Source organism: Cryptomeria japonica, chromosome 11 (genome assembly GCF_030272615.1).
Source record: "Cryptomeria japonica chromosome 11, Sugi_1.0, whole genome shotgun sequence".
In the NCBI taxonomy this organism is placed as follows: Eukaryota; Viridiplantae; Streptophyta; class Pinopsida; order Cupressales; family Cupressaceae; genus Cryptomeria; species Cryptomeria japonica.
The window spans coordinates 530069124-530082326 of NC_081415.1; the positions used below are offsets into that span (position 1 = coordinate 530069124).

The 13203-nt window shown below is 37.1% G+C and overlaps 1 protein-coding gene across 2 annotated transcripts in view; it reads left to right on the top strand.

Moving 5' to 3' along the window:
* LOC131066456 (uncharacterized) overlaps window positions 1-13203 on the top strand; it is a 316657-nt gene that overhangs the window by 165495 nt on the left and 137959 nt on the right. For both annotated transcript variants that reach the window (XR_009111667.2, XM_058001209.2), the window contains exon 4: window positions 12632-12767. Coding sequence is in view for 1 of the 2 variants with exons in the window: in XM_058001209.2 (XP_057857192.2) it covers window positions 12632-12767 (136 nt within the window). In the remaining variant the exon portion in view is untranslated. The remainder of the gene's footprint in view (window positions 1-12631; window positions 12768-13203) is intronic.

The following is a 13203-nucleotide window of genomic DNA, read 5'->3' on the forward strand; positions in this document are numbered from 1 at the left end:
AGACACAATTGCTTAATTGAAAACCATTGATCAACAAGGAAATGTAAAAAGGTTCTATCTTTCCCTGGGTGGTAGACGGAATGGTTACCAAATGATTGGGCAACTTCTTGGGTTCTTGTGGGATAGTGTTTTCAAGTATAGGACGAGTCTCCTTACTTTTAACAAAATCAGCTAATCTATCAAATTGATCAGGATTAGCTTGCAAATACTCAACTTCGGACATTTGAATCTTAGTCTTCCTAGCATGGTCAATAATATCAAAGGCTTGAAATGAACCAGCTAGAAAAGGATTAACATTGTCCGATAATGTTTTGGGGTTGGGCATGCTGGGTTTGGGATCAACAAATGAAGCAAGAGGAGGACTTTTGTTACTTACTTGGTTTTTCGCTGCATCCTTTGGAATATAAGGCAGCGGTGTTCCTCTTTGAGCAATAACAACAGGTGGTTGTAAATCACTTGCGATCTTTGCAGCTTCTTCTTGCTAGGCCAACTGGGTCTGGGATCTTGTCGTTACAGCAAATGCTTGGCTATGAGTCCTGTCGGTAGCAACAGAGTCATCATAGTGCATGTAACGTATAGTAGAGTTGCCAGTCACTTCTTCTTCTTCTTGTTGAGGAAGAGCAACTTCATCGGACTGATAATCAAAATAAGAAGACTCATTTTGATCAGTCTCATAATAACCAACTGCTGCCTTTGAAGGAGGTGGCTCAAGCGCAAGTCTCTCCAGAGGGGGAGGCAACTTGGGTTGATTTTTGGCAGCATAACTGGCAGCAGCATTAGGATATGTCCTTCTTGGGATATCCTTGTACGGTGCGGGGTAGGAATTCTGAGACACTTGCTTCTTCAAAGCAAGAAGTTCATTTGCCAATTTCTGTACCATTGGATCGGTAGAACCAGAAAATGAACCATCCTGGTGCGAACCTCCTTTGGACCGATTAGAATCCTTCTTGATCTTACCAGCTAAGATCAAATCGTCCTCAATTTCAGTAGCCATTGATTGAGCAACTTCTAAATCAGCAGGAGATGCTCGTCTTAAGAAGAAACTGACCTCAGGCAATTGAGTGTTGATGAAAAAACACTTGAGGTTTTCAGGAGTAGGCTTAGAATTAACAGGAATTCTATTTGCTAATTTGTTAAATTTAGCAATGAATTCGCGCATACCTTCATGCGTATCCTTCTTCATTTGTGTCAACTGGGCCAATAAGGCGTGCTCATCTTCTGCAGGCTTAAAACGTTCCTCGAACTTGTCTCTCAACGAGTTCCAGGAAACAATTGAACCAGCCGTAAGATTAAAAAACCAGTCGGCTGCAATACCTTGAAGAGTCTCTATAAACAACCGAACAGCAACATCTTGATGTTCAACCCCAAGAACACCACATGCCATATAAAAAGACTTGACATGTTCATCTGGGTGTTGCTTTCCATCACCATAAAATTTGGGAAGATTTTTGCGTGAACCTTGTGGAAGCGGATGAAGAGGCGAGGTTAATGCCAAAGGACCAAAAGCTACTCCCCACGGACCGGGAGGAGGAAGTGGAGGTGGATTAGCCATATTAGGTAATGAAGGTATTAGTGGTTTGAAAAAGAAGGAAGAATTTTCACTTGGGATGGATTTCTTCTTCCTTGAAGGAGGATAACTTGTGGTTCGTGAAAGGGAAGATGTACTAGTGAGCAAAAAGGATCTAGCTCTTTCAGCAACAGGTATTTCTTCTGAATATTCACCTTTCTTCCGACGAATGTAAACCGGCGAACTTTCCAGCTTAAAGAAATGAAAGAATTTCCAAGTTCTTCTTTCAAAAACAGCAGGACACTAGTCTTCAAACGAAAGCGTGAGGCTTCCGAATGCGTCCATGTCCCCAACAGAGTCGCCAAAAAACTGTTGGTTGAAAATTTTGTACACTTGGGGAAATATACAAAATTGTGGTTTCAACCACAGCACACGAGTAAAAACTCTCCTAATTAAGGGAAGGCTCCCCCTATCTAACTACAACTTGGAAAATAAAATGGGATGGGACAGCAATCTTTCTTCTTTTTTCAAGAAAGACAATATCCTTTTCTGAACAGAAAAGGATATTGTCTTTCTTGAAAAAAGAAGAAAGATTGCTGTCCCATCCCATTTTATTTTCCAAGTTGTAGTTAGATAGGGGGAGCCTTCCCTTAATTAGGAGAGTTTTTACTCGTGTGCTGTGGTTGAAACCACAATTTTGTATATTTCCCCAAGTGTACAAAATTTTCAACCAACATGGAGCATTTGCTTATTTCTTCATCCTTTAATGAGAGACCTTAATATTTAAAAAGAAAAGAAAAAATGATACAATAGAATTTGCTTAAGTATTTAGATGAATGAAATATTCATGTGTATGATTGATAGTGAAGCGGTCATTGTTCATACTACTAATATTTCATCGATGGTGAAGTATCTTGCGTAGTTGTGTTATCACTTGAACCTGCACCCCTGTTTGCTAAGCTATCAACTCAGCAGGCTTGTGACACATGGGAACCCTCCTAGGCCTGTGGGTTGCCTAAAAATTGGAGTGAACCTCCAGAGTAAGCTGGTTCTTTTCAGATTCTGCACCTAAACTAACAATTTCTTCAGGGAAAAGAGCAAGGAGGAGAACATGTAAAACTAAAATTTAAATCTAAGGTGATTGCACCAGATGATATTTTTGAAATCTAACTAAGCAAAAGACACACAGTACAACAATGATAATAAACCTCTTTTACACTAACCAACAACCCATGATCTTTGCATCAATGCTTCATAAGAAGGCTGGATAATCACAGTCCTAAGAGGAAAAATCCTTTTCACAACCTAAGACTATTAATCACTAAAACACAGCTTATGACCTGCAAGTAGTATATATGTTTCTGCATAAGGCATCAAAAGAAAATGTAAATTTTAAGGGGGGCAAAAGCCAACCACCAAAGAACTGACTAACCCTGAAGATGCAGTAACAGAGAAAGATGAGAAGTAGAGAGGTAAACCAAGCTATTATCCTTGCCAAACAGGTATCACCAAGCTTTATAACTCCTGAAAATGTGTTACAAAGACATCCCTTCCTGCAGAGAGAACTAAAAAATTACAGTCTGCTCCAAGATGAATGAATCAGAACCTCTACAAAAATGAAAGCCTGCAGTATATATGCTTTTTTCCAAAGTTATCAAGAAGACTCCACCTCCTCATTTTAGGTCGAGCAAACTCAAAAAACCTACCTCGACTGTTCCAGTCATTCAGGCAATGACTGGTTCCATTCTCGACATGCCTTTCCTCATTTTTTCCTTTGTACTTGTGCATACATATATGTATATTTCCTTTCTGCACTGGATGCACGTAGCTAGTCTCACGGCTCTTTGTGTGGGACGCATGTTTGAATATGAATAAAATACTTCTCCTTTTGAATGAGATGCTTCTCTCTTTTGTTGTTACAGACTAGAAGTACTTAAAAATATCATTTTTAAATCATTCCTTAGTACAGTTGGAAACACAAAAAATAGAGAATTAGTATACACTAGCCTTCTTTTGTTCATGCTAGCATTTCTCAACCTATTTTTCAGCCAGGAGCGAAAAATAGGTAACAAGTTGACTAAACTCATTTTTAGCCAAGCTTAACTTTAATTATTACTCCTTCATTGATATGCTTCACCTTGAAGGTATCTATGCTTGTAGTGGTGATTTGAAAATCATTAGCTACCACTAGAAGATCGCACTAGCCTTGTGAAGATGTTCATAGCATGTCAAAGCAAAGTTTAGTCGAGCTCACTTGAAGTTGTCCATCACTCTTGCATTTTTAGTGTTAGTTTAGCATTCCTAAACCTTATCTCTTTTTCACTTTTTTATCAAAAGCAATCATTAGTAGTAGTAGGAAAGGACTCCATTGCAACATCATTCGTAGAACAACATTCCTTGTAATTAAGAAGTTTCATCACCTAGAACAATTACGTAAGTCCCCTTGGAGGAGCAGCAAAACACATCAAACCATTGAAGTTATCCAATATGTCAAGACCTAACATTGTAAACCTTGGAGTTGTCTCAAGTGATCACTTAGTTCAGTATTTGAGAAGTATTTGTTCAAGAGAGGATAGAGTATTCAATACTTTATTCTGTGTTCGATCGTGCATGAAACTCGCATCAACAATACCCTAGTGACAAAGTGATCCTCATGTAATATTGCTGGCAGCTAGTGAAACAGCTTCAAGTTTTTAGGCACCATTGAGGTCAGATGCAAATGTTGCTGGAGACTGTGTTGGGGATGAAGAGAAGAGGAAATAGATTGAAGATCTCTTGTGAGGTGAATGATTCTCCAAATCAGCAAGATCAAATTAATCACAAAAGGAATGTGAAAGCCCCTCTACAGACACAATGTAATTCTATTCCACCTTCTTCAATTTGTTGCAACCCTACACCCATTTCTCTTCCTATTTCTTCTAGTTCTTTTTCTTTCCTGTCTACTTTATCTCAACCAAAAGATTATTCATCTTTATCTTCTTGTTTGGGCAACATTGGTTCAGCTTGTGGAAGAAATTCCTACCACAATTAAAATTTCTGTTCAACCAATTGAGGATAATCTTGAGTGGATTGAGATGTCATTGGCGAGGAAAAGAGGAATTGTGACCACTAAACGCCTCAATTTGGGTGTTCTCTCTGCCACGATAGAAAAAGAAAAAATAAAAAAGGTGAAGAGATAAACTGGGTTCAAAACAATGATGATGGGCATATCATTTCTGGGACAACAATACCACCAATAGATAAAAATGTATAGGTGTAAATTTTACTAAAAATTGCCCATATATCTGTTGTACTCCAAATTCTCTAAGATGAATCTACCACTCCATGGACTCTTCCAACAGATTATTCAATGCAGATTGAATGCACCCAATGCAAACAATATTTTGAAAACCCAAGTAGTGTGTTTCAACATTTAATGGCCATTTTCCAATCCCATTGGTACAGTGGTTTTCGCACCAAAATTTTCTGCAAGAGAAATACAATTCTAATGTACATTTAAAAACAAAATAAATTCCTTCTGATTTTGGGTTTGAAAAAAAACTGTGAACGAAATGGGGTGAAAACAGTGATACAATGAACAAGATGTGAGGAGAAGTGTAATGAATGATGAATGCCATAGATTTACACATGGTTTACACTGCACAATTGTTGGCAAAATGCAAGAATGGTGGACAGGCAAAACAATGGTTGTTGCATGTGGTTTACAATGCATAGCCACTGTGTGAACCGGTTTTGAAGTTAGAACAATTGAACGGAAGGTGAATAGAGAGGTCTGACAAGAAACTTGCTCTAATACCTAGTTGAAATTACTAAATATGAAGTAGAGCCAAATGTGCATATAGATTAATCAACCAATCATATTCAACTCTCTCTGCAATAACATCGGTTACAAATATAAGATTTCTTGTATAACCACTTCTATAACTACTTACTTACAACCCATTAATCTATCAAGCCAATTTTAATGTGATAGTTTCTCATGTAATAATCATTTACATTGTTCTCTCCATACTATTTACAAACACACACGAATTAACAAATAATAATGTGAAGCACTAACGCACACCCACATGTAAGCGCCAATTCCTAATAACTACATCGTTTCTAGGTGGGTGCATTAATCACACCACTAGTATTTACTTCTAGCTAGCCCATTTTTCAAGTTGGCATGCTATCTATGGGAACATGCATCATTATGAAAAATGGTGTGCATACTCTATTTACATTACAACCTTGTGCCATGTACCTACCTATTAAATTATTGGTTGTTAAGATGCCTCTAGTGACCCTGGTCAATGCTCCATCATGCTTTTCATTGTGCAGTTTATTGTGTATGTTCTTAAACCTTTCTACCTCTATACATAATTTCTCGTTTAACCTTGGTTGTCACTTCTGTTGTTTGAGATGCTTGAGAGTCCCACTTTTCTACGTTTATCCTTTGGAAGATACTCTCAATCATTGTAAACCATAAGACCATGACATTAGTATCAGAGATATAGACATGAGTAAGTATTATGGTGATTGTCGTTGCAGCACATCTTAGTTGGAACCTTGATTTGGTGAAGTCTAACTATATCTCTTGGACAATGTGCGGAGCAGAATCACCCACCAATTACTTCATTCACACTGAGATGAAAAAATCCTTGGGTGATTCATAATGGACACTTGGCCTTGCTATGTGGCACATGGGAGTTTGAACCCAATATTAGGCGTTGTGTAAGTTTTGATGGTAGACTAAACTCAGAATGGACAGTTGGTCCTCCCTTTGCATTTCTATTTACATTTGTACTTTTTGGGGGGTTACCATTTTAGGCTTACCCTTGCTTGTTTATTTCTTTGTTTTTTCTTGCTTATCTCTGCTTTTTATGTGCTCTTTGAGTCTATGACCCTGCATACCCTAGTACTTGGTTATTGTAATAGATGTACATTTCAGTCTCTTGACCTTTTATTCATCATCTATGGCCCTGTGGGTATTAATTAATTTATTTCTTTCTTATATAAATGTAGCCTACTATATCATTGGTAGGTTGGTGTATTAGTCATGCCACCATTATTTACTTGTCTTCACCTAATTAGCACATTCTCAATTCGGTGCACTCTCAATGGTAACATGCACCTTTACAAAATAGTGTGCGTTTGTTGCATTTACATTACAGCCTCACACCATGTGCCTAGATATTATATGATCTGCTGTTTAGGGTGCCAATACTTCAAAAGCATGCTGAAGGTACACACTGTTAGTGTTTTATTGAAAGATCCCTGATGGATCCCCTTGCTGATCTGCTGTAATTTTTAAAATAATAAACTATATTTTTCCTGTGATTTTGCTGATGGTCTTACAAAATAGAGAGAAGTTGCAAAATGTTTGGTTTCTTTTTGTATTTTTTGAATATATAAGCAAGTAATGAATAAAGAACAGCAAATAAGGAAGGAAGCTGAAACAAGTAAGAACATTCAATTAAATCAGAATTGATACAAATCGTACCAGGCAGATTTCTGATTTATAATATCCAGATTATTCCCTATGCACTTGGGATGTGCTTACATCCAATAATGGTGCCAACTGAAGGGTAGATGGTGAACACAAACCAAGAACACCAGCTATGACTGAATGAAAGTCTTCACCACTTCCAGCGTAAAGTGTACCTGCTGTAATGGTGGCATCAAGCTGAAACAATCACGCCCCAGCTAGGAAATACAACCACCCTACTGAAACCCTCACCAAGCAATCTGAATCTCCACAAGGAATAGCGCATGCACTCTGACCAATAATGCCAATGCCAAAAGAATCCACTACCAATCAATAGCTGAGGGCTACGTCCCAGCCAGTACCAATCATGGGGTTTGCATCCCAGATTGAAGAATTGCTCTACCAGAGCAATATCGCACCAAACAAGTTTTCAAAGTGTAAAAGATAATGAGAAATTAGGTTTTCGTCTCCTTATATCTCTTTCCTTCCAAATCGAACCCTAAAGATATATGAAAAGTGCGCTTTAATATAAAGTCATATTTCCCAATATTGGGTGCCCAAGTATAGAAAAAAACACCACTTTTTCAATATAAAATAACTCCAAGCGCCAAAAGGACCCTGACAAGTGAAAATCATTTAGAAAAGTTCAAAACCTTTCCAACGAGATATAACACATGGGCATACGAATCCAGATGAAGCCAAAATCCCCTTATTACTCCGAAATGGCTATAGACATAGCCTTATTTAAAATATTAAAACGCTAACTTAGGAAATATTTAAATATATTAAAAATATAACCCAAATAGCTACAGAAAGCTCGAAACACACCAAAAGCCTGAAACTGAAACTGTCACCTGTCTGTGACTGATGTCAGAAATCATGGATCAACTGGCAGTCTCATCCCTAAAATCTAGGGATGCTCCTAGAAAGTAGGAAACACACCCAAATCTCCTGAAACTGAAACCATCTAAAAGGTCATGAATAACCTCACGATTGGCAACTATCATGACCTCCTAAAATTTAGGGATATCCCCTAAAATCTAGGAATTGCTCCAAACTGCCTGTAATGCCAAAATCCAGTCACCATATACACTGAATGAGTCCCAATCAACCTCTGCTAGCCTACGAGACTCCAATGATAGGCCAACTCCTCCGTCTCTGATGTCCACTCTAGAAAAGGGACATGAAATTTATAGTTGCAGGAGGTATTTCTAGAAGCAAGTCAGCCTATTGCAAATTATTATTTTATATTTATAAGGGCCAATCCAAGATGAAAAGTCACCTTGGTTCTTGAATGAGGCTGACTCTTGTGAAGAGTCGCCTTTCTTGAGAAAAGGCACCTTACTTTGTATATATAGAAGGTGATGATCATTTCATTTTGATCAATCAATTTAATAGAAGAGATATATTCGTGGCTGGTTTTTTCTCCCTCAAGAAGGAGGGCTTTCCCAGGATATGTGGTGTGTTCTATTTTGTTCATGTGTTGTACTTGTTGTGTTAAAGTGTTTATCAATTCTGTATTTATGTTTATTTCACATCTGATCATAAAAACAACATGGTATTAGAGCGGGTTTAAGACAAGACCTGGTCCGATTTGTGTAAGCAGTAGAAGTTAGCATCCTTGGAAATATTCGCCTCCCTCGGAGATTTGAATAGATTTCTTGGCGCTATTCTTATTGAACATTAGAATGTGGAGTGTATGATATATTCATAGATTACGGCTTGACAGAGATTTCGGTTTCTGTGAAAGACAGTCTCAAAATGTCTTCTTCGCCACAGTAGGGGAGTTGCAGCTTTAGAGGAACAGGCTGATTTGTGATCTTGCCAAAGGGGATGGAATTATGTTGCCCGATATATGGTGTTGTCGTTAAAATTAAAGAAGTGCGATAATGGGACTTTATGGTGGCGCCACTTCATGCACCATTTGCAAGCAAATTGGATGTCTTCCAACAATCTATAAAGAGTAGTGATTACACAAGTTAAATACAGTGACTTTATTAAGGATCGAGTTTGTTTGACTGAAGATAGTGACTGTATTGCAGCGACTACACTACTCAGTAAGCTAATAGAATGGACATCGACTTCAATTTGTTAATAGGCAAACAATTCATTATTGAAGAAGTGTGATTCGCTAACAGCAAATGGAGCGATTTGCATATACATAACTAAACGCAGCAAGTAATGAAAGTTAGTAATCAAATGACGTGAATAATACTTGATGAAATCATGCGACTCCATCAGAATGGTGCGACTTTAGTGTTTTATTAGACAATAAAACATAATCATTGTTTGTGAGGAAGATCGACTTTGTCTAATTAACAAAGTTGATAAGTTGTATAAAGGCTGCTTCATTTTAGAAGGTTGCCATGATTGGAGAAGGCACTTCATATACCAAAGGGCCTATGATGTGAGGCAAATTGATTATCCAATTCAGCGAAGTCTATCCTAGACTCAGTGATTCAAATTTACCACTGCTGGTCATACCGAATTCTCACACAATGAAGAGCAAACCTGATTATGAAGTTACAGCAAACCCTGTCCTTGAATAAGTTCAACTTTGATTGAGATTATAGCAGGGATGTTTTGGAGGCGAAATTTTTATAGCAAATCAATCATCTTTTACAGAAAGCTTAGCAAATCTTAACTTCGATCAGACATGGTCATTATCATCGATTGAGAACTTTAGCGAATTCACCTCTTAAGGGAATGCCATTTCAGCTTAAGGTTGATCCAAGGGTATTCAACGTATTGAATCAAGTGAACTCTAGGAAAGATCATCGAATTTATATCAGACAACACCAACAATTGATTGGACAAGCATATCCATTCGAAAGGAGGCAATTTGATTCAAGTGAACAATCAGATTAATAAAATCAGTGTATTTTTTAAGTGTTTAAAGTCTGAAATGAGGTAGAGCATGGTCTAAGTGCAGCATATAAGGAGAAATCACTTAATAGCTGAGAAGAAACTGCAAGACAAGCGTCTGACTGCATCTGTAGAATGTACCAACAATAAAGAGATAAGTCTTTCTTGTTTGTACTTTTGACTAATGATCATGAATTTTACGAGTCATAAAATTTATGCAATAACATTGGTAATAGTGAATCTTGTATGCTTCCAGCATTGGTCTATTTCTTTCTCTTCAGATAGTTTAATTCTATGAACTATTAGTAATCTCTCTCTAAAATGCTTCCAAGATGGATCAAGGAGCAAAAGGATGATGAGAGATCGCATTCAAGGGAGGAAGAGCTTGATGCATCTTGTGAGGAAGTCACACAGGCTGAAGAATGGAGACACAACTTGCTGCCATGGGACTGAGTTGGTGGCACATAACTGGAGCCATCTCTCGAAGAGTAAGAACCTATTCAGATTGTCAATGTGATCAGTTTATTCAAAGAGGAGGAATTAATATTTAGAGGGAGTTTGACAAACCAATAGAGGCAACCTTGGATGAGGAGGTCAGGAGGTTTATGCAAGAACTTGGAGCTTCAGAGGGAGTCACATTATCACTTGTTAATGCATTTTTTCTCTAAGACAGAGAAATTTGAGGTGAAAGCCCTTGTTAATGCATTTTTCTCTGAGACGGAGAAATTTGAGGTGAAAGCCCTTGTTAATGCATTTTTTCTCTAAGACAAAGAAATTTGAGGTGAAAGCCCTTGTTAATGCATTTTTCTCTGAGACGGAGAAATTTGAGGTGAAAACCCTTGTTAATGCATTTTTTCTCTGAGACAGAGAAATTTGAGGTGAAAGCTCTTGTCCATCTCTGAGACGGAGATGTGGTTCTATCCACCCTCTGGGAGTAGCCATGGTGGATGTCATGTTGAGAGACTCCATGACAACATCACGTTGAGAGACTCTGTGATGAATCCTTTGTACTTGTGTTTTTCCACACATTGGAGTAGCCATGGTGGACGTCATGTTGAGTGACTCCATGACGACATCACGTTGAGTGACTCCGTGATGGGCACTTGTGCACATATTCCTTTCCACACATGGGAGTAGCCATGGTGGACGCCATGTTGAGTGACTCCATGACGATGTGTTTCTTTCCACAAGTGGGAGTAGCCATTGTGGGCATCACATTGAGAGACTCTGTGATGAACCTTTGTACATCTCTGAGACTGAGATGTGTCTTTTCCACAAATGGGTGTAGCCATTGTGGGCATCATGTTGAGAGACTCCATGACGAGGATATTTAGAAATACCTCCCTAGCTAAGAGGGAGTGTTAGTGTTTTATAGCTGCAGGAGGTATTTCTAGAAGCAAGTCAGCCTATTGCAAATTATTATTTTATATTTATAAGGGCCAATCCAAGATGAAAAGTCGCCTTGGTTCTTGAATGAGGCTGACTCTTGTGAAGAGTCGCCTTGCTTAAGAAAAGGCACCTTACTTTGTATATATAGAAGGTGATGATCATTTCATTTTGATCAATCAATTTAATAGAAGAGATATATTCTTGACTGGTTTTTTCTCCCAAGGGTTTTCCCAGGATATGTGGTGTGTTCTATTTTGTTCATGTGTTGTACTTGATGTGTTAGAGTGTTTATCAATTTTGTATTTCTGTTTATTTTACATCTGATCATAAAAACAACACACCCCACCATACGAAATAAGTAATTCAATGAAGAAAAAGAAAAGGTATGAAAACTACAGTAATGTGTACTCAACATCCTCCAGAAATTACAATAATACATAGCAAGAGAAAGAAGAATGCATGCTTTTAAAGTGTTGGTACTCTAATAGCGGATCATATATATATGCCCTACCTTTCCTTTTTACTCATTTGATTGCTTTATCTATATATATATATATCACCCCACAATACAAAACAGGTAATTGAATGATTATAAAGAAAAGGTAGGGCACACACACACTAACACATATCCAACAACCCAAAGAAATCATTAGAAAGAAGAACGTAGCAAATTTTCTTACGTATATAGCTGAAAAAGAATCTAGGTATCAACCAAAACCATGTAGCTCTAAATTTTGAATATTTGGTGACTAATAGGACTTAAAAGTAGAAGAAAGAATTATGAGGGAATGCTTAACCTAGAAGTATTTCATTATAATTCAAAATGTCATTTAGCAATTAAAAGAATACGTAACCGTTCCAATACATGTTGGCAATTTTGATGCTTGTAATTATTATCCTTTGTTAGTCAATGGCCACTGTTTCAAAAGTTAACTTAAAAAATTGCAGTCTCTGTTTTAAAATTTTGTATTGAAATTTACATTAAACATGATTTTGTATTAGGGAATATGTGGATTACTACATTATTTAATGGTTTTGATCCATGGAATGTTATCAGAATAATACCAATTCACAAAAGCAAGGTTACAAAAAAGTTGGAGACACGTGCTATATTTAAGCTCTTATGTAATGGTGATATTTAAATGATTCAACAATCAAGAAGTTGGGTAAATAGTTATGGGATAATTGATAGGAAAATTATGTATGATATGCATTCTAGCTTTCTTTTGAAAAGTTTCTATGCCTAGTGTCTTCCTCGTGCCAGTTTTTTCATTATTCATTGAAATTGATATTATCTTTCCATTTTATTTTTGTGTCCTGTTAATTTTATCATCTAATTCAACGTTTCATGCAAGAGAATAATCTTTTGCAGTCACATATTTTGATGTGTTACTATGTAGACGGGGATACACTGCTGAAAGGCAAGATGGCTTGCTTATTGGAGAAAAGCTTGACTATTTGCAGTCCAGACTTCTGCAGAAAATATTAAGTTGTTTGTCCCAACCTCTTTTGAAGACAGGCACCTGGATAAATAAGGTCGTCTTACTTCCTTTACAAAATCCTTTATGCTTTCTCCCTTTTGTATTGGGTGATAAATTTAAATAGCTCAATTTGTTGCATAACAATGACATGTAAACTAAATTATTTTACTTTGCTTTTGTAATGTACTAATTGTAGCCTACAATGCATGCTGATCAGTTCTTACAGCCAAAATTCACATTTATTTTCATGTTTTATATCTCACTTATGTTAGAATAAATAATGTTTTTATTTAATATTACTTTAAAAATTATTTCAAAATTGATATGACCTACCATCAGCATCAATAAAAAGTATGAAAAGGGCTGTAAAACTAAGGCTCAGTATATATAGAACATAAATCCAAGGAAGTCTCTCCATTAGCAAGATATGCACACTCAGGTGTGGGTGTCTATGCATGCATGTAGTCTTTCTGAGCTTCCTTAATTTCCCA